The sequence below is a fragment of the Denticeps clupeoides genome, chromosome 7 (genome assembly GCF_900700375.1).
Source record: "Denticeps clupeoides chromosome 7, fDenClu1.1, whole genome shotgun sequence".
Classification (NCBI taxonomy): domain Eukaryota; kingdom Metazoa; phylum Chordata; class Actinopteri; order Clupeiformes; family Denticipitidae; genus Denticeps; species Denticeps clupeoides.
This window is the reverse complement of record NC_041713.1, coordinates 1,296,285-1,321,423: the sequence shown is the minus strand read 5'-3', so window position 1 is coordinate 1,321,423 and position 25,139 is coordinate 1,296,285. Positions and strand designations below refer to the sequence as shown.

Below are 25,139 nucleotides of genomic sequence, written 5' to 3'. Positions count from 1 at the left end.
GGAGCACCATAGTGCATCTGCATCTATTTAACAATATAAAAACAATGTAATAAGATGGAATGAAAGGAAACAGAATGCATGAATGAAAACCCTCCACTGGACCGGAACTGCGGCTGATCGAATGGTGGAAAAGACGTGAGTGAGCGACTGCTTCGGTGATCACTTTAGACAAACGACTCTGGGCTCTGATTACCACCGCATGCTGGGAGTCCTGAAGAACCTCGGCACAGAGCGGCGTTCGGATCAGCCCGTTAGTCCTGGAGGAACCGGTGGGAGCTGCATGTGTGCAGAAGATGTCAGCGCATTAACTCCCCCTCCCCTCCGTCTTCTGCCCAGCATGTTACCATGGAGATCCATCGCGGAACTTTTATAACGCGCCCGTTTGTGGACTGTCACCGATTCAAACTGCATTCTGGGTAAAAAGAACTTTTTTATGGGCTGCTTGAAGGCAGACAGGGACAGAAAAAGTGAGGATTACACTACGCATATTGCACCACTTTATTTGAGGAATTCCTAATAAACTATTAACCGGTGGCGTTTTTGGTCACTTCATGAGATTTGCAGGAGCGTCGGTCATTTATCAGGTGAAGCATCTATAATGATTCTTTTCAGACCTTAGAGAATTTGAACGCATTTGTCCATTGTTTAAATTTTTTGGAAATGCGAGGGTCACCTGTTCCTCTTGTCTACATTTGGTCTTCCACCATGTGACCCTGTTCGTGTGTGTGTGTGTGTGTGTACTGTCAGTATCCACATGAATGCCCTCAAAGGTACACAAATCCAGCTTGCAGTCAGCGGGTTCAGCGCTGAGGCGTCCCCCGTGAACCCATCTGCTCCGGATCCCGTGTTTGTCGGTGTAATGCGGCGTGATCACAGCTTGTGAACTGAAACGCTTCCATTATCCACAACTGGGCCTGGAACTGGATCAGTAGGTAGCAGATTACAGCTGATCTCAGACTAAACGTCCCGCTGTGTAAAACCAGACCAAGGATGGAGGACGATGCCGCATGAAAACTCAATCAGACCTCAGCTGTGTCATGAAAAATATTCACTTTACCCCTCAGCAAAAAGTTCATTTTAATAAGCATGCTTGAGTATAAATGGAGCAAGTACACTAAGGCATGTTTTTGTACTTGCAGTGTACTAGAAAGTATACTAATGTAATACTGGAAAGATTTTTAAGTTTATATATTTCAGGTATACTTTAATTATACTTTCTGGTCATTTTATGTTTACAAAAGTATGCATCCATATACTATACAGTGTAGTAGGAATATACTTCTAGTCCACATTTTAGCTTATTGAAGTATAATAAGAGTATCCCACAGGTCAGGCCCAGCCCTAACTAATTTGGGGTCCTAGGCAAGCAGCGTAAAACAAATACTACTTATACTTTCTACTACGAGTGTACTAGGTATGTTCTTCTCGTCTACAGTTCAGTTTATTTACGCTGGAGACACGGGGCAGAGAGAAAGCGAATGTTGGAGGAAACGACGAACCCCATTGTGGTGCAAAAACAACACCATTTATTTCTTATATAGCCCATAATCACATACAGTATGTCTCTACGGGCTTTGACAGGCCCTACAGTTGACACCCAACACACTTGACCCTTCTGCACACAAGGAAAAACTCCACATAAAAAAACTCTCGTTCGGAAGAAACGTTGGGACGGAGTGATAGAGAGAGGGACCCCCTTCCAGGGTAGAGTGAGCCTGCAAGTGGTGTCAGTTGGTGGGTACTTTGAGATCGTAAAGAACTAAAAGTTCACTCAGGTACTGCGGGGTGAGACAATTTAGAGCTTTACAGTAAGACTGGGGTGATGTGGTCAAATTTTCTGACAACAATAACAACAGTACAGACAAGGTCCCTGAATATCCTGTTGAAAACCATCTGTTATTCCGAACACGCCATGACACGCCATGTCTGTTCATCACATCGCAGTGGGGAACACGTGACCTCTCACCCCCATTTACCGTCCCATTCTGCAGCTGGTCTCCACCGGAATTTCGCACTGTGGATGGAAGGACGGATACCTGCCCGCTTGGGTTCTCCCACCTACGGGGATCTGCTCAACTCCGCCGGTACCAGTTACCTGATTACTGGGCCGTGGCAGTGGTTGCCGTTGGATACGGTCCCTGGGGGCTGAACGGAGAAACACAGAGACGCTTTCTGTTGAAATTGTTTTGACGGACGTATGGTAATGAGCGGCAGCTCAGCCACAACCATCGAGTCACCCTGCGGCAGGGGGCGGGGACGTCACCACATGGCTGCTGGACACGCAAGAACCACGCAAGACAGGCCAACGTGTTTGTGTCCGGGAAGATGGCGGAGACTGATTTCCTCCAGCTGGCACGTGCATTAGAGCACCATTAATTATGAATTCTATTAATCACAATTAATAGAAAGAAAAAGATCATTTGGAAGGTCATTTTAAACTTTTAAAATCTGTGTACAGGTGAAGTGATTGTGAAACACAGCACACGGTGATACGCGTCCTCCGTATTTAACAATCACCCTTAGGGTGCAGTGGGTAGCCATGACAGGGGACCCCAGTGGCACCCACAACCCTCCAATTACGGGTCCACTTCATTACCCGCTAGGCCACCACATAGACACCAGCGCTGAGACAGATGGGGCAGTGGTGGCCTAGCGGTTAAGGAAGCGGACCCGTAATCAGAAGGTTGATGGTTCGAATCCCGGTCCGCCAAGGTGCCACTGAGGTGCCACTGAGCAAAGCACCGTCCCCACACACTGCTCCCCGGGCGCCTGTCATGGCCGCCCACTGCTCACTCAGGGTGATGGTTAAATGCAGAGGATCACTTCACTTTATGTTTCATGTGTGAGACTCCATCTCCTCCTTATTCAGTTATTTCACATATTATAGCAGTTATGACGCCGTGTTAATCTTCAGACGTCCCATCCCGACGTCCTGTCATGGCGTCTGTATTGCAGTCACCCTGTGTGTGTGTTTGTGAAGAGAAACTGGAAAATACTCATAATCTCTGCTGAGACTAACGGCTGTGAATTTACAGCATTAACCAGACGGCGTTATCCAGAGTTCGGTGGTGGAAACGGAGCCGTGATCAGAAGATCAGATTTTTGTTCTGGCTCAGTGGCCTCCTCCTTAACCACCAGGCCGCCACTCAGTCTCTCCATCAAGGAGAAATAATAAGAACAAAGTGCTGCAGCCTCCTCAAAATTTAATGCTCTCTTCTCCCACCCAACATAATTCTGACTGCATACATTTCATTTCTATATACGTTCTATACACTGTGCGTGTGCTGCTATTTGCACCGCTGGTTCATTCTGCCACCTAGTGGCCCATGTAGAGAACATCACCTCTCTTTCCTCACCTTCTAAAACTCTGCTCCTGTTCGTTTCGGTTTCAGCCAAACGTGGCGGACATGAAATAAGAAGAATTTTCTCTACATGATAATAAGACACATAAACAGTTCACATAAGTTCACATAAACAGAATATGTAAATGCCACGTTACTCGCTGCAAATAATTGTGATTTGTTCATTGCAAAGTGTGTAATTATTTCCTGAACTTTTGTCGACTGAAGGCCGATATGAACCCGGATCATGTCGATCGGATGCAGTGATGGTAAACCAGCATGATGAGTACAGAGACGATAAGCGCCTGCTCGGGCGTGGCCCTCGCTGTGGAGGACCGGTCGCTGCGGGGCCTGACTGTGGACACCGTCTGTTGGTGGACGTACTTGCCAGCGCTGGGGACCCACAGGGAGCAGTTGAGGGGCGTGTCCAGCTCCTTTGAGGGGATGACGCTGCCGATGTTGTAGAGTCCACCCTCGGAACTCACGTCTTCTGTGGCCAGGCTCGTCACGTTCCTGTCCCTGGAGAACCAGTGCACAGCCCCCGCAGGGTACACCCCATTAAACACACAGCCCTGCCGGAGTGGCTTCTGTAGGGTCACATGCTGAAATGTTCCAGGACACTCTGAAGAGGGCAGAAAAGATTAAAACCATCATTTACTGTCCCCCTGGAGACACTCGGGGTCAAGTGTCTTGGCTCAGGGACACCACCTGGCTTCTACCAGCCTACTAATTAATCTTCTAATTAGAGCCTAAATGATGGTTGTGTCATCGTGTGCTGCAGTGTTTCGCAATGGCAACGCCCACCTGCAGGGGTCACCGTGGTGTTGGCCAAGCTGAACCCCACGCTGCTCCTCAGCTTGCAGAAGTAGGTTCCGGTGTCCAGGGGTCCGGCGCGGTGCAGGGTCAGGTGGAGCCGCCCGGGCGGGGCATGCGTGCAGGTGGCCCGCCGGCTCGTGTTGTTCACCACGCCGTCCTTCACCTCGCACATCTTCTGTTCGGCCAGGTCCACCATGAGGAACCAGTACATGGTCACCGCAGTGACTTGCTCCTCACTGGCGAAGCTGCAGCTGAGCGTCAGGTTCCCGAGGCAGGGGGCGCGCTGGGCGGGGCTTAACTCCAGCTCCAGGACGGCTGCAGTGAGACACATACGCTGAATATGGAATCTGCTTTACATGACTTGAAAGCGAAGGAACGCGCAAGACTGTCATGAAACCCGGTGTTGTGTTCCATTCTGGAAGCGTGTTGTGGTCTGCAGCTATGGAACTCTGTACTTACCGCCGAAACTGAAGCTTGTGAAGAGCCAGCAGGCCGCAGCACAACAGCTCAGGTTCCTCATCTTCCTCATCTTTAAAACTGGAGTAAAAGAAACGCCTGTGATCAGTGCATCGGACGGGCGTGGCCAGGCATGCAGAGGCCTGTATGAAATATGCGGATACTTTTCAAAGAACAACCAGGACGGAGCAGAAATGATAAATAGAGTTCACCTTTTTCACAGCTGTTCAGAAGAAGCAATTTTATTACACATTATTATTTTTAGAAGGTACAAATACCACTAAACACACCTAGTGTCCTTCTTTCAGACTACACTACATTTACACTTACAGCATTTAAGCCCTTATCCAGAGCGACTTACAATCAGTAGTTACAGGGACAGTCTCCCCCCTGGAGACACTCAGGGTTAAGTGTCTTGCTCAGGGACACGATGGTAGTAAGCGGGATTTGAACCTGGGTCTTCTGGTTCATAGGCGAGTGTCTAACCCACTAGGCTATCACCCTTCCTAGCTTTAAAAAGCATTGTGCACACGACTCCACCTCCTCCATGTTCCCTCAGGAGCCTTTAAACTCAGGAACAAGTAGAGTAAAAATGAGTAAAAACGTTTTACATCGTCACGTCATCTTTAAGGAAAGTGGGTAGAAGATCATTGGTCGATTGTCTGACACGTGAGTTCGTTCGTCGTGTTGAAATGGATCCGTAACCAGGAGGTCAGAGCAGCACTTTTTGTGTGTTGTGGCCAGTGTGAACTTCGTGAGAAGTTCCCTCAGATCTCCTTCCCTCCTCAGCATGGAATTAGACTGAAGAACCGAATCGGCTCCATGTTTAAGTTTAAGTGTAATTTTCACCTTTATACGTGTTGAGTCTGCAGAGGTCTCCCACATCTGAGCAGAACAGGCAAACATGAACTTGAACTTTCGTAATCGTTCATTAATCAGTACACATTTTCATGTTCTTTTCTTGAAGCCACCACTTTACCATGGTTGTAGTAGTAGATGTTTGAGACCACTGTGGACCAGCTTAACGATTCTTCATGGTACAGCATGTTACTGTAGCTTCCTGTGAATAAATCAAGGTTTGTTTTAGTGACCTCATGACCTTTTAACTGCACGTTCCAGAAGGCTGTAGATGCATCGCGATGTAGATGCATTTATTTGCACGCCCACAACCACGGCGGCAGCAGCAGATGTGTCCTCCCCTGGTGGTGCATCATTCTGGTGGAGGTGAGGCAGCAAACCGATCTGATGTACAAGGCAACAAATATCAGCCAGTACTCACCATGTTCTCCAACCTTCTCCTCTCCTCGCACCACACCTCTACGTGTGCAGAGCCTGATAACGGACAGGAAGCTGACGGTGGACCAGCGGCAGCGTGAAGTACTATAAACATCCTGTCTCACTCCAACATGTCCAGTCAGAGAAGCTCCACCTTTCCAGCTTCCGAGTTGTAGAGCCGGGAAATTCCTGACATGTCTGTAGCCAAGAGCCTTCAAAAAAAAGCAATTAGAAGTTCTCAGTGTTCTAGATTTCCAAAAGGTTCTAGATATCAGAGGGCCAGGTTGCATTAAAACTGACCTTCTTAAGACAACAGAACAAGAACTAAAGCCCTTAAATGTTCTTAGATGTTCTAAACATGTGCAGCGCACAGTTGTGAGCAGTTGTCAGAAGAACATTTGCAGCTTTGCAGCTGGAAATCAGAAACGGCAAACCCCATCATACCAGCATACCAGGTGTGAGATGTTTGGTCTTCTTCCAGTAGCTTCTAAAGCGAGCGATGGTTAAAAGATGACTGGTTTCTGTAGGTTTTAAGATCAGTGGATTCTACTGCAGACTTTAACTAGGACCTTAAGTGAAAAGGTAACATTGATCAGTGTGGCTCCACTGCCCCCTGTTCTATAGAAACACTTCCACCACCAGACTGTCAAATGTAATGTCCAAATTGTCCACTCTTTCTTCATCATCTGTCCACGCCTTCATACAACGAAGAAAAGTTGAAGAAAAGAGTCGCTTGATCCATGGCAGTTCGAATTTTTACAAATGAAAGTGAAGTTGAAGGTGAAGTGCTTGTCATTGTGATGCACAGCACAGCATGCGGGTGACATGGTGAAACGTGTCCTCTGTATTTAACCGTCTCCCTTGGTGAGCAGTGGGCACCATGACAGGCGCCCGGGGAGCAGCGTGTGTGGACCTCACGGATCGGGATTCGTACGTCATTTCATACGTCTCTGCATTAACTGTTCCCGCTGGTAGATGTGGGTCTGGAGACCTGCACATCTGGAGGTTCTCTGGTTAGAAAGTGATCCTGAAGGCCTCAGCATGAGTGTAATTGCTCCTCACTGAGACGCCTCTCTTCAGAACTTCACCAGCAGAACTTCCTTGAGGCGGAACGACTGTTTCTGCACCACCGTGGCTTGTTTAGTGACACACGGTAAAACAGACAGACACTTTTAATTCAAAGCAGGAATTTTAGAGTCTAATGCAGCGCCAGGCTGGAGCTCCAGCCGGGCCGTAGGAAATGAGGGAATCGACTACAATTCTGCCTCTTCCTGGCCGTGACCGGAGTCCAAGTCAATGCTTCCGAGTCAATAAAAAGGCGGCCAATCAGCTGCCGGCCATTAATTAGAGACGCGTTTCTCCTGAGAGGCGATGGAGACGATGGGAAAGCATGCACCAAAAACCCCTCCGGGTTTACATTTTAACATAATAGACTCTGATTGGCCAGAGTTTTCAAACTTGTCCTGGGTCCGTTGCTACTGTCCTTATACATGTTACACGGTATCAGCTTTCTTTTCTGCGCTGACGACACACAGTTGTATCTTTTAGCAACGCCAGACGTGAGGCAGCAGCTGAACAGAATCGAGAATTGAAGCTCACCAACTTTCTTCTGTTAAACCCTGATGATTGCATGTATTATATAATATCATTAAGATAGCATTCAAATGATCTCAATGCACGATGCAGAAAAGTTAGTCCATGCGTTTATTACATCAAGGTTAGATTACTGCAATGCATTATTGTCTGGATGCTCTAGTAGGTGCATGAGTAAACTCCAGCTAGTACAGAATCCAGCAGCCAGAGTTCTAACTACAACCATACAATACGGCCACATCACCGCGCTCTTACAATCATTGCACTGGGTTTGACTAAAGTAGGATTAAATCTTAATGCATGGAGATCTCCGTATAGCAGGAAATGTTCTGCTGTGGGTAAAATTTGGTGATGATCACATTGCCGTCTCCTCTGCTTCATTTCACGATCCGGAATAAATTAAGAAATCTTCTTATTTGCTGAATTTGATTGGTATCATATACAGGCTATCAATACATTCCCTGTAGTCGGGACACTAAAGCAGTTTCTGCATGCAGAGAAGTCTTGGTGACCCTGGACTCTTCCCAGTGAGGTACACGAACCTGTCCTTTCCCAGTATCTGTATCCAGATGTCCCGATGCTCGTCCAGCTTCTTCGTCCATGTTAGTTGAGACTGGTGAGTGAACATTAGCAAGATGTCCAACCAGAGAGATTCCGGCCAGCATTCAACATACAGGTAGATGTAACGGTGAAAGAAATAACCACAGTCCCACATATATGCCAGGACAAATTACAAAGTCCAGATCGGGTCACAACCATCATACATCAGCTCCATCAGCATTAACGTGCTATGCTGTTGAAAAATATGATACAGTCGGTTTAGTCCATTGGTGTTGTGTATTGCTTCAACATCCTCTTGCATGAACAAATTAAACTCTTCTACTCGTTCCATGAATACCTATATGTCAGTTTGGGTTATTCGCATCATGTCTCTTTCAGTGTCTGTTAGCTTCTCCTCGAGTTTGTCCAGCAAATACTCACAGAATTCAACGTGCTTGTAAGTCATTGCTGCAACCAGTGCCTGTTTGAGTGTGTACAAAGAATTTAAGTGTAAATCCTAAAGAAGCTCCAAAGATTCTTTGTTTTTCAAAGCTTCAAAAAAATTGCTTGTATTTTTAAAGGTATTTTCAATTTTTTAATTTTCTATTTAACTCATTTCACTTTGTTGTTTAAGTAAATGAGCTTGAGAATTTAAATGCATAAAGGCCTGATTGCTCCGCCCACATAACCTTGCATTTAAATAGGTGAAATCTGAGTTTAAATTTTGCCTGGGCAGAGAAAGATCTTTAATAAAAATTCTTTATTATTGTGTTTTCTTTTAATTCCATTTTCTTTATATAGTCTTTGTTATTTCTATTTTCTCCACAAGTCTGCATTGTAGAGTGTGCCGACAAAGGAACAGCTCATTTGATCATTTTTAATAACCTTTGCAGTGTGTGTTTTTAATGTATATTCTATTGTAGTAGGTTTTTTTTTTATATTTTGTTGTTTCTGACTGGAAAGTAAATTCCTGTCCAACTGCAAAGCCTGAATGAATATGGTGGATTTTCCTTCTAGCCACTGGCTGCATGGTCCGGGTTCACATTTACTTTACTCTTTATCACCTTGTGTTTACTTTCACCCTGGTCTCCTGGAGTCAAAGATGATTGACTTCTGAAAAGAATCTTCAAGTATCCATTTGTCACAACCTCGATTAGGGGACGTGAGTAACGTGAGAGGAAAAAGGGCTCAGACACACGAGGGTTAAGTGAAGTATGATCAGTGTCTTTATTTACACTGAGGGACATTAACAAGTAACCAGGAAACACACATCAAACACAACCCAGCCGACCAAAGCAAAGGGGTCAACTAAAAGCGAAAGTGAAGTTATTGTCATTGTGATACGCAGCACAGCACATGGAGACGCAATGAAACGTGTCCTCTGCTTTTAACGCATCACCCCTGGTGAGCAGTGGGACGCTATTACAGGCGCCCGTGGAGCAGTGTGTGGAACCTTGGCGGACCGGGATTCGGCAACCTTCTGATTACGGGATCGTTTCCTTACTTATTAGGTCATCGCTGTTCAAACAGTTAGACCCCTGATTAAAAAACCTGATCTTGATCGCAGTACGCTTTCAAATTATAGACCGATGGCCTATAGGACGCATCTCGCTGCTTGTCCTGCTTGATCTGAGTGCAGCGTTTGACACTATTGATCACGCTATTCTCCTTGACAGGATATAGAATGTTAATGGGATTAAGGGATCAGCCCTCTCATGGTTCAGATCATATCTGACTGATCGGTATCAGTTTGTGGACATCAGTGGTGATTCGTCTTCACATAGTAAAGTAGAGTTTGGTGTTCCACAAGGTTCTGTCCTGGGTCCGTTGCTATTTTCCTTAAACATGTTACCTTTAGGTGACGTCATTGACAAACACAGTATTAGCTTTCATTGCTACGCTGACAACACACAGTTGTGTTTATCAGTAATGGGGCAGTGGTGGCCTAGCGGTTAAGGAAGCGCCCCTGTAATCAGAAGGTTGCCGGTTCGAATCCCGATCCGCCAAGGTGCCACTCTGATCCGCCAGGGTGCCACTGAGGTGCCACTGAGCAAAGCACCGTCCCCACACACTGCTCCCCAGGCGCATGTCATGACTGCCCACTGCTCACTCAGGGTCATGGTTAAATGCAGAGGACAAATTTCACTGTGTGCATTGTGTGCTGTGCTGCTGTGTGTCACATGTGACAATCACTTCACTTTTTTTTTATGCCAGACGAGAGGCAGCTCACCAACTTTCTCTGGACAGCTTTTCTATCTCACCAAGTACTGATGTAAAGGATCTAGGTGTCATCATTGTCCTCTCATTCGATTTGCATGAATATAATAAGTATCACTAAGATAATATCACTAAGATATAATATCACTAAGATAGAATATAATATCACTAAGATATGATCTCAATGCACGATGCAGAAAAGTTGGTCCATGCCTTTATCACAACGCATTACGCATTGCAACGCATTACTGTCTGGATGCACTAGTAGGTACATGAGTAAACTCCAGCTAGTTCAGAATGCTGCAGCCAGAGTTATAACTAGAACCATACAATGACCAGAACCTTCTCCTATAGAGCTTAGCAGTTGTGGAACAGTGTCAGTGTTCGGGACTCAGACGCAGTCTCAGTGTTTAAATCTAAACTGAAAACTCATCTGTTTTCTCTGGCCTTCAAACACACAGTGTCAATTATTAAGTCCACTTAATTAAACAATCACCTAGTCAAGCATAGGCGGTGTTAAATCCACCCTAGTTAGGCTGTCCTAGTTAGGGTACTTGGCCACTGTAGCACCAATATACCACTATAACCGCATATTTCTGTCCCACGATGCCGCTGCTTCTGTTTGTTCTCTTCAAGATACTGAATCAAGCGCCCAGACCACCTGCAGACTCCAGTTAAGAGACCAGCAGATAGATCCTGGTTCCTGGCAATGAGCTTATGACGAGACGCGTGACTAATTCATGAAACGTACCAGAGCAACTTCAGCTTCAAGGATTGTCAAATGGACCAGTAGCATCGTAATGGACACGTATTGTAGACCATGACACTGGACTAAAACCTACTCTGCACTGTCCAGCACCTCCAAACATGGACAGATGCTCTATACTACACTTTGGACTTCTCAACTTCTACAACTTTAAGACAAATTATCACCAACCTTGCACTGACACCACTTGCAGGCTCACTCTACCCTGGAAGGGCATCCTCTATCACTCCGTCCCAAAGTTTCTTCCTTTCTTTTTTTCTCCCTCCTACAGTTTTTTTTTGTGTGCAGAAGGGTAAAGTGTGTTGGGTGTTAACTGTAGGGTTTGTCAAAGCCCATTGAGACGTACTGTATGAGATTATGGTGATGTTGTTGTGTGCTGCCTTTTTTAATATTTCATTTGTGAATACCGCAACCTGAAAGTGGCCTTTTAAACCAAAATAATATTTGACAAATATTAGTGTGGTGACAAAAATAATTCTTCCCTTATTATTATTTTTTTAAAAACAATACATCTGCTCTTGTTGACATTATCTTTGTGTTGATCAATGCTTAATAAAATAATACTAGTGTCAGGATTGACAGCACCTGGGGACTCACCTGTGCCGAATCAGGACGCTGTGGTTCCGCCCAACTTGACCTTCTTGACGATGATGAAAGCGACGATGACGCTTGTTGGGTGATCGGTGTCGGGATGGTTCCGCCCATCGCGCTCGTCCATGATCGTCGCGAGGTCCGTTGGGACCTGCACCTCATTGTGTTGACATTTGTGATTAAAACTGTACAGTGAATTTAATTACGAGTTGGATAGAAGTTGAATTCATCATTACATCCTTAATTCGAACACAATGTTCTACATCTGATCGATTAAGGTATTAAATTCCCCAAATGCTAAAAACTGTGGACGGCACATCCAGCCCAGCAAATTTACTTCATTCAAAACAAATCAATCAACCTGACATTTATGACATAAAGTTAATGATAAAAACTACTTCAGAGTATCAGCAGAAAGATTTGTGGAAGCCACGTTGGAGTTCCAGGGGATAAAAGGAGCTGTGGTCTCCATGTAGAGAACTGCAGAGGTTCGGGATGAGATGTGACTTGTTTTATTGAGACGAGCATGAAACTGTCTGGCTGGAGGGCTGAAAGATGGTAGCTACTACGGTAGAAAGATCTGTACATAAACGTGGATACTCTGGAGGTGTGGACTCGTGAAAAAATGGAGCTGCTTTCCAGAATGTTACATTATGCTATGTGTAACATTACATTTAAAAAGTAGAAATGTAGGCGGCTAGAAAATGATATTAAATTCATTAACATGGGCTGTAATGTAATGTTGCGTTGTCCATACAGAAACTTAAACAAGTTTACATTTCCAGCATTTACCAAACGCCCTTATCCAGAGCGACTTACAATCAGTAGTGACAGGGACAGTCCCCCCCTGGAGACACTCAGGGTTAATTGTCTTGCTCAGGGACACGATGGTAGTAAGTGGGGTTTGAACCTGGGTTCAGGTTCACAGGCGAGTGTCTAACCCACTAGGCTACTACCACCTACACTTGCTTGGTTTTACAGTTTCTGCCTTTCTTATCATTCATTGTGCGGCGCGAAGGATTCATGACGAACACGAATGGTGGAGAAAATCTTCATTCTGCAGAAGAAGAAGATGAAGAAGAAGAAATGATGTTGATAAGGGATCTGACGTGGAATCCTCAGGAAAAGTGGAGTCATCTGTTTGCTTGTTTAAATGCAAGTTTGGTCGAGCAGTGTGGCTCATTTACACCTCAGACATGATGCTGCTTGGAATGAAATGTCGGTTTTCGTGGTCGGCAGGTGGCGCCCTTGAGCTCCGGTTTCGGTCGGAGGTTCTGAACTGCGAGAGAAGAGTCGTGATGGTTCCCCAAACTCTGCTCCGCTCCGGCTGTATTCATAAGAAGCGTGATGCTGCTTTAAATCAGATTTGGGGGTGTTGTGTGGCTGACATGAACATTTTACAAGTTGTATTTTTTACTTCTTCGTTTTCCTGAATGAAGTGAAATGCGCATCGAGCCCCGACAGGCGCTTCCTCCTCCTCCTCCTTCTAGTCCTCCTCCTCCTCCTCCTCTCCTCCTGCGCTCATTCCGCAGCGCGGCGGCGCGCACCGCGCCCAGCTTCAGCACCGCGGCTCCAGGAGGATGGTGATGGGGAGGATGAGGATGAGGAGGATGCTTCAGACCCCAGCAGGCGCAGCAGCGTAACGCGATGGACCCGGTGCGCTCCGCGATGGTGAGGAGATGCCTGCTGACGTCCAGACCCTTCAGGTGAGCTGCTCTCCCCGCAACTTTCCTGGCGGAACACAAACACCTGTTATAGCAAGAAGGACCAGACCTGATGGTCCTCAACTTTTTATGCCTGAAGTCCCTGCGTCCTCACTAACCAGCTGAGGGTTCTGCAGAAACCTTCACCATCATCAGAAGGAGCGTAATAATTCTACATTTATGGTCAAAATGATGATTCTGTTTTTTTTATCACACGTATGTGGCTTTATTTCAGATGAAGTGCTGCAGAGGTGAACTGCCTCGTTTATTAATATGAATGATTAAGAATAAAGGAATAAAGTTATGGGAAGATTGACACAATCTTCTCAATCAAAAACACAGAGACACTGATCTGATCTACAGAACCCGCAGATTCTTTTTATGATTTAGGATGTGATTTTACTGAGGTTATTAATATGATTAATATTGATATTTATGCCAATTTGAGAAATAGAGTGACCCATGACATAGATCATAACTAAACATAGTCTACGGGCCAATAATAGATGTAGCACATGGGAAAAGAGCATGAACATTCAGTATTTATAGAAATTACAGTGAGTACGGAAAGTATTTAGACCCCCTTACTCTTTGTTATATTGCAGCCATTTGCTAAACTCATTTAAGTTCGTTTTTTCCTCATTGATGTACACACAGCACCCCATCTTGACAGAAAAACACAGAATTGTTGACACTTTTTGGTGGACAGTCATTTTTAGGTCTCTCCAGAGATGTTCAGTTGGGTTTAAGTCAGGACTATGGCTGGGCCATTCAAGAACAGTTGTATTGAAACCACTCCTTTGTTTTAGCAGTGTGCTCAGGGTCCTTGTCTTGTTGGAAGGTCAACGTTCTGCCCAGTCTGAGGTTCTGAGCACTCTGGAGAAGGTTTTCATCTAGGATATCCCTGTACGTGGCCGCATTCATCTTTCCCTCGATTGTAACCAGTCGTCCTGTCCCTCACAGTATGATGCTGCCACCACCATGATTCACTGTTGGAACTGTATTGGACAGGTGATGAGCAGTGCCTGGTTTCCTCCACACATACCACTTAGAATTAAGGCCAAAAAGTTCTATATTGTTCTCATCAGACCAGAGAATCTTATTTCTGACCATCTTGGAGTCCTTCAGGTGTCTTTAAGCAAACTCCATGCAGGTTTTCATGTGTCTTGCACTGAGGAGAGGGTTCCGTTGGGCCACTCTGCCATAAAGCCCCGACTGGTGGAGGGCTGCAGTGGTTGACTTTCTCCCATCTCCTGACTGCATCTCTGGAGCTCAGCCACAGTGATCTTTGGGTTCTTCTTGACTTCTCTCACCTAGGCTCTTCTCCCCCGATGGCCAGCTCCAGGAAGGGATCTGGTCGTCCCAAACATCTTCCATTTAAGGATTATGGAGGCCACTGTGCTGTTAGGAACCTTAAGTGTAACCATGGCCAGATCTGTGCCATAATTCGGTCTCTGAGCTCTTCGTGCCGTTCCTTTGACCTCATGATCCTGTTCTGACGTGCATTGTGAGCTGTAAGGTCTTATATAGACAGGGGCGTGGCTTTCCTAATCAAGTCCAGCCAGTATAATCAAACACATCTGGACTCAAATGAAGGTGTAGAACCATCTCAAGGATGATCAGAAGAAATGGACAGCACCTGACTTAAATATATGAGTGTCACAGCAAAGGATCTGAATACTTAGAAGCATGTAATATTTCAGTTTTTCTTTGTTAATTGTTGGAATAATGTCAATAATTCTGTGTTTTCTGTCGATAGGAGGTGCTGTGTGTGTGCGTTACTGAGGGAAAAATGAACTTTAATGATTTTAGCAAATGGCTGCAATATAACAAAGAGTGAAAAATCTTAAGGGGGTTTAAATACTTAGAAACTCTGATAAGAATCCCAGAGGAGTGAAGACGGCAGAATAGGAGAAGATGACAGGCTGAGTCGAAGTTCGCTTGTTGTCATGCAGGCAGTGAAATGTTCTCCTGATCTTATCTCCTCCCTTCCCTCCTTTCCATCAGGATCTTTGTGGTGGGCATCGGGTTCTTCAGCCTCTGCTTCCTAATGACGTCCCTGGGGGGACAGTTCTCGGCCAGGCGTCTTGGAGACTCGCCGTTCACCGTTCACACTGAAGGTGAGGCAGCTGCTCCTCTCGGGCTCCTCAGCCGCCAGGATCTGACGGATCTTTAAAGAAGTTCCTGTCTGTCTGTCCAGATGTTCTTTGGTTGTCCACACCCTCCACAGTGCGTATGGGATGGAGGCTGGAGCGGGATAGTGATGGATAATGTGCGGCTCGGGGGTCCCGGCTTTTCTGATTAATTAACCACTCGCAGACTGCAGTCCTGGGAGAAGCATCTGGCCCAAGATCATTAAGCAACGCCCACTACCCAGCCGAAGTGTGTGTGTGTGTGTGTGTGTGTGTTCACACAAGCCCAACCAGAAGTACATACATCAAACAAACCCCTCTGGCTACATAAACGGCAGTGTGAGCCAGTTGGTCCCCTAATCGGCTTTCGAGCTTATTAAAGAAGCAGCAGCGCGGAAGAAGCGGGTTCCTCAGCGCACGTCCGACATCGGGGGACGTCTTTACTCAGTCGGGACGTCTGTACTGGCCAGCGGGGGCCCAGCGCGTAAAAATTTACATTTACAGCGTTTATCAGACGCCCTTATCCAGAGCGTCTTACAGTCAGTAGTTACAGGGACAGTCCCCCCTGGAGACACTCAGGGTTAAGTGTCTTGCTCAGGGACACGATGGTAGTAAGTGGGATTTGAACCTGGGTCTTCTGGTTCACAGGCGAGTGTGTTACCTGCTAGGCTACTACCACCCCCGTCATCCTGAACCACCAAGGTGCCACTTGATCGAGCAACAGAATAACCAAGGCCTCATGTCCAAACCCCACTTACTACCATCGGGTCCCTGTCCCTGTACCTACTGACTGTAAGGCGCACCGGGTAAGGGCCAGAAATGTACCTGTAAATGGCAGCTTATTTGGTCTGGTGGTGGCGCTGCAGCAGTGTTGACCTTGTTCTGGTTGTAAAACACGCCACTTCCAGAGTGACGCTCTGCCAAGGACTCGGCTTCTCTCTACTTTCCACGACGAAGTGATGCCCACCATGGTAACTTCACTGATCAGAGCCAGCGGCCACCAGAACACCTCTCTTCCTTCAGTGGTCGCGCTTGATAATGGTCCTCACTGCAATTCCCCTTGCAAGTTGAAGGGACGCCACTGTCCTTTGAGCTCTGCTTGTCTTTCCCGTGGATGTTTTACTGTTGGAGCTCAGTAGTGATTGATGGTCCCTCAGGTTTTCTGTTCGTGGCCTCACTGGGATGGCCTGTGACCCTTAGTTCCCCCGTCAGACCTTATGAAGTTAGTAGGAAGTGTCTTGGCGCATCAGGGACAGCGCTTTGTGAGAGCGCTGGGTTAAATAACCATGTCCCTGGGGTGGAGCCTCTTGTAGTGTTTGATTGACAGACTGGAGAACATCCATGTTGTCTGAAATGTCGAACAGATCTGTCTTAGTGGACCCCCTTCTAGGGGTTGGACCCCCCTGTGGATAATTTTCCTCCCACCAAGCTATGCCTTGCTGGTAGGAAGACTAAATCGCTGGATCCCAGCGTGAAGATGAGCCTCCTGGTGCTGCAGGAAACCACATGGAGAAGAGGATTTAATTACAGTTCCTGGTGGACGCCGGCAGGCACGAAATCAAAGGAGACAAGAACGAATGTGGACAAGGATGGAGGAATACTGGTCCCAGTAATACTGGCCCACTGCTCACTTTCACAACAACAACAACAACAGAAATGAGGACATGATTACTATCTCCTCAACTGCTGGTATAAACCGACTATCTCATACCCTGGAACATGAGGGGAACGACTGAACATCTCAAAGTGCTCTAATTAACGCATTTTGCTGAATACATTGGAATGACTGTTTCTGATTTAGACCTTTGAAGGCATCAGTAGGAGATCTGTTTTTTCAGCACATCCCAGATGTGCCACCAGGAGAATTTGGAGGCCAAGTCAACACCTCAACCTCGAGGCAGGATATCAGTATATACATAATGTCTGTATACATAGACTATAAGTAAGTGTGCATATGTGCAGAGTGGGTAAATATAGACATATTAAGAGAAGTGGACAAGGTGTTATGGATGCGTGTGTTTGTGTGGTCAGCTGTTGTAGAGCCTGACAGCGGTTGGCAGGAAAGACCTTCTGAGTCTCTCTGTCCCACATCGTGGTGCCTCAGCCTGCCACTGAAGGAGCTGCTCAGTGCTGTCAGGGTCTCCTGCATGGGGTGGGAGATGTTGTCCACTATTCTCCTGTTATTTACATTTACAGCATTTACCAGACGCCCTTATCCAGAGCGACTTACAGTCAGTAGTTACAGGGACAGTCCCCCCCTGGAGACACTCAGGGTTAAGTGTCTTGCTCAGGGACACAATGGTTGTAAGTGGGATTTGAACCTGGGTCTTCAGGTTCATAGGTGAGTGTGTTACCCACCCTGAAAAGGTCCTGTCACTCACCACCTCCACTGGGTCCAGAAGGCATCCTAGAACAGAGCTGGTCCTCTAGATCAGCCTGTTCAGTCTCTTCCTGTCCCCAGCAGAGATGCTCCACACCAAAAAAAAAACGAATCACCTGATGATGGAAGTGCGTGTTTGCTGACCGATTATTTACCGCGCAAGCTTGACCCGACCCGAGCCCGACTAAAATGATAAAAATTGAGCCCAAACCTAAATAACTAAATGGGTCAGTGGTGGCCTAGCGGTTAAGGAACCGGCCTGTAAACAGAAGGTTGCCGGTTCGAATCCCGATCTGCCAAGGTGCCACTGAGGTGCCACTGAGCAAAGTACCGTCCCCACACACTGCTCCCCGGGCGCCTGTCATGGCTGCCCACTGCTCACTCAGGGTGATGGTTAAATGCAGAGGACAAATTTCATTGTGTTCACCGTGTGCTGTGCTGCTGTGTATAACATGTGACAATCACTGGGGCTGGAAAGTTATGTTGAAATTGGGTCTCACTCAGTCTTCCAGGCTGCAATGACAACCCTACCAGGTGCTCTACTAACAGAACATTGTCCATCAAGCCACTCCCACCAACTCATTACCAAAGTGGTCTCTTGTCCCGGTTGATTCCTCAGCGCATCTTCTTCTGTTGTGGTCATGGTGATAGGATTGTTTACACGGCCCCCGGTTGTCCCGCACAAGTCATGTTTGTCTGGTGGAGGTTTATCATGACATGGACTCGAAGGGATCCTGCCACCATCATGATAAGCGATCCGGCTCATGTCCAGCCGCTGGTGTGTTACTGGATTTTTTCAAGTGGATCTAACGGGGCTTTGCAGATACGGGCCGTGGCCTCTGGGGAGCGTAGCGTGTGGATAACGCTAAGCTGATTCGATTTGATCTACTGTGCTGGGCACGACACCATCAGCGCAAGCAAACACCTCGGCGTAATCTCCGCTCGGCAGAGGGCTTCATACGCTGCGTTTACTGCCGCTATTAACCTGCCGCAGCAAAAGCCCCACATGTACACAAGTTGATTCAGGTGAAGCTGAAATGAAGCTCCTGCAGAAGCAGGCTGGTTTGCGGATGAATGTTTTTCAGTGGAAAATCGTCTAAAACTCACAAATCGTTTCTAATCAGCCCGAGCATTAATGAGTATGCAGCATGTAATCAAGTAGAAGAAGTACTTTTGCAAGAATTAGACATTCCCCACTCCCCAACCAAGGCCAGCATGACGTCCAAAACTAGAGCCACGCCCCCTTTTCTGACCACGCCCCTCTGCCTTCTCCCAGCCTGTAGCAAAGTAGGGAGTCCGAAACACGTTCAGTATTTGCTGGTCTTAAATGTTTTATGTAAATTATTTTACATGTATTTTAAATCATATAACTCATGCTCATGTTCATGCTAGATTATTACACAAAGATTTGAAACATTAAATTATATTTTGGTAATATTAATATTTTTAACATGTAAACTTCTATAGGGTAATTATTTAATAACCTAATAATTTAAACTGTGAAAGAGTAAATTAAACCATTTATATTCTGATCACAGTATTCATTTAATACTTTTGTTTTGTAAAAATAAAATTTAAACAATTCAATCTTTCATTAATCATCATAAAGATAATGATCAAGAAGAGTCATTGTGTGTGAGAGGGGTTATATCTATGTCTTTGGGAATACATTTACAGCATTTATCAGACGCCCTTATCCAGAGCGACTTACAATCAGTATTTACAGGGACAGTCTCCCTGGAGCAACTTAGGGTTAAGTGTCTTACTCAGGGACACAATGGTAGTAAGTGGCTACTACCACCACTACCATATTAAAGTATAATTTGTTTTATAATTTCATTTTATAGATTTTATAGCGTATTTCATAATTACAGCCTCGAAATGAATAGAAACTTAAAAGTATTTCTTTTAAATAGTGCTATAATAAGTATAATGTGTTTATATAAGTCATAAATTGAAATAGTTGTAGTTTTAATTTGTTGTGTAAATCACGAATTAAGTGTTAATGAGCTCTAATACTGAAGGTGCCCTGATTTCGCCTGATGAAACTTGATTATGCTGCTCGCTGCTCCTGGGGACTCTGCAGGACATGACATTCCCACGAGTCGCCACGTTCCTTCTTTTATCCTCTAGTCACGTATTTATTTAGTCACATGCGGAACATACTGGTTTCTAAAAACCTGCGTCCACACGGGCGCGTTATCTGAAATGTTGTCATCCACACGGAGACGCAAAGAACGTCCAGAACGCTGTTTTAACCTCCTCCACACCTGTAGGTGGCGCTGTAACTCCCCGCTCTCCTTGTTTGGCGTCTAGTTCTCGTCCGCGTCTTTTCATTAGTTTCATTAGTGAAGCGTAGAGAGGATTTCTTGTAGCTGCTGGAGCACGACTGTGAACATGTCATCTGCCCTTGTTGTATGTAGGAGGCGTTTGGGGTTAAAGGTCAGGTTGGAGGTTTGGCTGATACATCAGGTGTGGATGCAAGGCCAGATCGGACAGAAATGTTCCCATTCAAATCTTACGGACAGGGAGAAGGTAGAGGGGTGCTGGTAACCAATGGATGCCATAGGTTCTAACAGGTTTAGGGTCAGTGGTGGTCTAGCGGTTAAGGAAGCGGCCCCGTAATCAGAAGGTTGCCGGTTTGAATCCCGAGCCGCCAAGGTGCCACTGAGGTGCCACTGAGCAAAGCACCGTCCCCACACACTGCTCCCCGGGCGCCTGTCATGGCTGCCCACTGCTCACTCAGGGTGATGGTTAAATACAGAGGACAAATTTCACTGTGTGCACCGTGTGCTGTGCTGCTGTGTATCACATGTGACAATCACTTCACTTTCTTTTTTTTTAAAACTGCACCGTTAGAAATAAATCTTTAACTGCTTAAATGGTGTTACATTTACAGCATTTGGCAGACGGCCGTATCCAGAGCGACTTACAACGTGCTTTCAAGTTACCATCGATGAAGAGATCAGTTCCGGTTCACTAGGACCCCAACTATGAATACATTTATTTTATTCACTCTGTTGTAGATTCTGTACACAAAGTTCGACAACAAGAAAATTACAATTTAATCTAAATATTCTCTAAAGAGGAAGGTCTTGAGCTGTCGTTTGAAGTTGCTCAGTGACTGAGCTGGAAGTTCATTCCACCACCGAGGGGCCAAGACGGAGAAGAGTCTAGATGAACGTCTTCCTTTTACCTTCAGAGATGGAGGGACCAGGCGAGCAGTACTGGAGGCTCGGAGTATACGAGGTGCAGTGCGAGGTATAATAAGGGCTGTGAGGTAGGATGGTGCTACTCCATGTTTGGCTTTGTAGGCCAGCATCAGTATTTAGAACCTGATGCGTGCAGCTACTGGGAGCCAGTGGAGGGAACGTAGCAGAGGGGCGGTGTGGGAGAATTTGGGAAGGTTGAAGATTAGTCGTGCTGCTGCATTTTGTATTAGTTGTAGAGGTCGAATGGTACATAGTGGTAGACCAGCTAGAAGGGAGGTGTTCATTTTCGCCTTGACTTCTTGACTTGCTATTCTACCAGCAGGGTCTTCATTTTTATAAAACTAGTAGTCTGGTGCCCAGTTTACCAGAAGAAAGGTCCCCATGTTATATGGTCCCCAACGGTATCGTTTGGTTGGATTCTTTTGTGCTGTTGTTACCGAGTTGACAAGAAGCTCTCTGTAGAACGTTGTGTTCTTCTACTCCGTTGTTCTTTCTGCCTGCTGCACCGCTGTTATTCTGGGCTGCGGTGCTCAACCAGTCCTTTTCTTTAACGCAGCTGCATGACCTTTAGGCAGTCAGGAACTCCCTTTCATCTGTGGTGGACTAAGCAGAACCTTGCAAACCCACACCCTCATATGGCTGCTCACAATCTACCACAAGGTTGCCGATCATGAAAATGTCACTTTGTGAGATTATTTAACATGAATACAAGTTCTTCTAGGCTGTCTGTGGTCCTGCAGTAGCTAGAAATGGCCATTGACCATTCTGCTTCACCAATCAGAGAGTGGCAGACAGAATTTGTTCCCCTATGTCATCATTAAAAGGAACACGACTTCATGTCTGTGGTTGGTGAATGGTGTTGATGACGGTGATGTTTCAACTTCTATACGCCGAAACGGCGCGTCCTGGAGAATCTCATTGTGGGACTGGATCATAGTGGCTGTAATTCTGCACCAAGAGACATCAGATACAGAATTAGGGGACCAACAAGACCGACATAAAAGCAAGAAAAAAAATGTATATCAGGGGACCTTTATCAATGCCTAGACCTTCTTTCAGGCTTTTGACTGTTGTGTCCCTGCATTTTCATTCTGCTTGATTGAAATGTACTTTGGCACTGGATAAGGGCATCTGGTAAACGCTGTAAATGTCATGCTTTGATTTGCAGAAACGACTACGTGTTCTTTCCTCCACGGAAAAGTAATTTCTTGAATCACGGGGATGGACCGTCAGAATCCTCAAGGTTCATAAACATCAAAGTTCAGTGGTTGGGGGTGGGATGGGAGCAGTGGTTGGCCTGCGGACCCGTAATCAGAACCGCCAAGGTGCCACTGAGGTCCCCTTGACGGATGTCCCGTCCCCACACGCTGCTCCCCGGGCGCCTGTCATGGTGTCCACTGCTCACCAAGGGAGGTGGTTAAATACAGAGGACACGTTTCACCGTGTGCTGTGCTGCAGTGTTTCGCAATTTTGTCACCATTGTCGTACATCATGTGACCTGTAAAAGCAAAAAAATTTTGCAATAGTAAACTCTTCATGCATCCATGAGCCTTATTTCATACTTCTGCAATTTAATTTGAAGACTGATGGAAACACAACGACAGTCTCCCTACATTGCAGGACTAGACTTTACTTTTCTCTGGAAGAAGGTGCAGACACAGCTGTCCTGTTGACGGTGTTTTATCTGGAATTAGATTTACATTTCAGGGAGTTTTAGAAGAACAAAAGGTGTCCATAAATATGACTTTTCACTGAAAGGACAGAAGACAAGTTCCTTCACTGCTCCCATTCAGCGCTGCCTGACATCCACTACTGATGGCTCAGGCTTTAAAATGTACATCATGTGGCCCCCTGCTTGACAGAACGGACAATATTCCATCCATATTCCATAAGTCCCGGAGTCGCTGATTGCAGCAGAAAGGATAAAGACCAGATGCTTTATATATATAAGCAGTAAAGACGAATGGTTTTCTCTACTTTGAATCCCAGAAAGAGGGGTGTGTGGTTATTATAAGAGCCGTCTTCTGGCATCCCCATGAATCTGGATTATGGATTTTTTTTATAGACTCGGAATTGGCCGTGATGCACTGTAAATTGTAGATTGACATCAATCCTCCCCAGAACGGGGTCTGCAGTGGCGTCCGCAGGTATCGCCGCACCTCGGCGCCATCGATCTCCCGGTCGGAGCGCGAAAGTCCTGCCCAGGGTGATCAATCCCCCTGATGAAGCACTCGCTCCGTCCGGCTCTTTCTGTGCTGATTTAGGGGGACCGCGTTTCAGATTCTGACAAAGTTAACAAATGAACTGCGGCCAGTGGAGCGTTTTCATGCCGTTGGGGACAGGATGACTAAAGAAGAAGCAAAATTCGGTTCACTGTGGCAATGGACACGGTTTACAAAAAAACGATTTTTGGCCTCCTGAGCTTAAAAAAAAAAGTTATTGAGATAACGAGATAACAAAATTGAATATCAAATATAATATCTACACATTATTAAACATCTGATGATTTTACGACCAACTCTGGCATCACGGATGACGACACTGATACATAATTCTGCACAAAAGGGTCAGAGATCGGGGCAAAAAGCACATGGACCCTCACGTCTCTATACAGTAGATCCACGGTGACCGGCGGGGACTGAACGTGAAACCCCAAAACGTCACACAGGGTCAATAAAACTGTGCGTCACACACAGAGATGGACAGAGTTGAATTTGTCCGCTGGTTCCGGGTCACCCGAGCGCTCGATTCGTTCCCCTCTGTTTATCCTGTCTCCCACACGCCTGTCTTTACTGCAGAAACGGCGATGACCTCTGACCCCACAGCAGGACAACGCGGGCCGGACACCGAACAATTATTTCCTCACTTCTGATATTGCAGACGTGCTACGCAGACTGATCCCACAGTGGGCGGGACAACGAATGTGGTCGACCAATGGCGTGCACAGGTCTAGAGGATCTGAGCAACGTTGCAGCCTAAATCCGCCCACTTTCTTTTGCATTTAAATGTTGTAACTTGTAATATGCCTCTCAGCCAATCACACGGCTGGAGCAGAACGGTACATCTGCAGGAAGTGGTGCTTTTTCTGGGTTCTGAATGAATGTATTAAAATGTCCTCAGTGCTGGGTGGTCTGGAGTCTCGAGGGGTCCTGAGGAAGATCAGCGACATGCTGGAGGTCATCTTGAAGCGCATCGACGCGCTGTCCAGACTGGGAAATGCCAGCGACTCCCACCGGCTGGAGGAGCTCAGCTCCGCCCTCGACAGGTAATGCACGAAGGGACTCTTCTGCACGTCAAATTCATCTCAGTCTATAAAAAGCAGGTGTCCTGGAATAAAAAATATTCCACACTCCCAAACAGACCTCCAAAATGAAGTGAAGATGCAGCAGGAGAGCTGAACAATGAAGCTGTTCCATTTTTATTCAACAGGACGAGGATGGACGGGAGTTCATCTCCGTTCCATGTTGATTCAGTGGAACCTTGAGGAACCTTTTTTATATTAATATTATGAAGGTTCATCTCATTCTCATGAACACAGCCCCTCAGGAACACCGTGAGGGACCTTCATGTTAGAATTTAGAACTTGGTGGCCAGCGGTCAAAGTGACGATGGCCTCAGGATCTTTGAGCACAATACAACAGAGAAAGCAGGAACGCTGCCCTTTGAAAACTGGACCGATCAAAATGAATGAAACCACTCACTTGGGACTGGAATCAGACACCTGTGGAACTCTGCGGTCTCCATGGCAACAAACGTCCCCAGTCATAGGTTACCGTGGGACGTTATTGTTGTCCCTGTCTGGCAGCCCAGTAAAAACAGGACCTGCTGCATAAATACCCATTCAGGGCGTCTCCCGCACTGGGAGAGGGACTTTAATTCTTTTACTGTCACTGTTTTGGGGCCAGTGGTGGCCTAGCGGTTAAGGAAGCGGCCCCGTAATCAGAAGGTTGCCGGTTCGAATCCCGATCCGCCGAGCAAAGCACCGTCCCCACACACTGGCCCCCGGGCGTCTGTCATGGTGCCCACTGCTCACCAAGGGTGACGGTTAAATACAGAGGACACGTGTCACCGTGTGCTGTGCTGCAGTGTCTCACCGTGACAATCACTTCACTTTTAC

General features: G+C 46.3%; 2 protein-coding genes across 5 annotated transcripts in view; one reads left to right on the top strand and one right to left on the bottom strand.

Moving 5' to 3' along the window:
* Nucleotides 1-1,662: 1,662 nt before the first annotated feature.
* LOC114794481 (uncharacterized) lies at nucleotides 1,663-5,995 on the bottom strand. Its single transcript, XM_028987058.1, has 7 exons — nucleotides 5,893-5,995; nucleotides 5,593-5,673; nucleotides 5,463-5,498; nucleotides 4,617-4,694; nucleotides 4,146-4,472; nucleotides 3,726-3,963; nucleotides 1,663-2,145 (listed from the first exon to the last, which is right to left on the bottom strand). Exons 2-7 carry the CDS (start codon nucleotides 5,657-5,659, stop codon nucleotides 2,100-2,102), a joined length of 792 nt encoding a protein of 263 aa, XP_028842891.1. The 5' UTR covers nucleotides 5,660-5,673; nucleotides 5,893-5,995; the 3' UTR covers nucleotides 1,663-2,099.
* A 6,978-nt stretch (nucleotides 5,996-12,973) lies between these two features.
* The window catches only part of LOC114794092 (alpha-1,6-mannosylglycoprotein 6-beta-N-acetylglucosaminyltransferase B-like), a 38,909-nt gene continuing 26,743 nt past the window's right edge, over nucleotides 12,974-25,139 (top strand). For all 4 annotated transcript variants that reach the window (XM_028986413.1, XM_028986415.1, XM_028986414.1 and 1 more), the window contains exons 1-3: nucleotides 12,974-13,301; nucleotides 15,306-15,418; nucleotides 24,143-24,287. In XM_028986413.1, the coding sequence (XP_028842246.1) occupies nucleotides 13,243-13,301; nucleotides 15,306-15,418; nucleotides 24,143-24,287 (317 nt within the window). In that variant the 5' untranslated portion in view covers nucleotides 12,974-13,242. The remainder of the gene's footprint in view (nucleotides 13,302-15,305; nucleotides 15,419-24,142; nucleotides 24,288-25,139) is intronic.

Bases quoted from the DNA above. Each gene is read 5' to 3' on its own strand.
- LOC114794481 (XM_028987058.1), bottom strand. From the start codon at position 5,659: ATGCTGTACCATGAAGAATCGTTAAGCTGGTCCACAGTGGTCTCAAAC. The intron at 4,695-5,462 runs GTGAAAATTACA...CTTTTACTCCAG, and splicing joins CAGACTCAACACGTATAAAG to TTTTAAAGATGAGGAAGATG. The intron at 3,964-4,145 runs GTGGGCGTTGCC...TGCCCTCTTCAG, and splicing joins CACCACGGTGACCCCTGCAG to AGTGTCCTGGAACATTTCAG.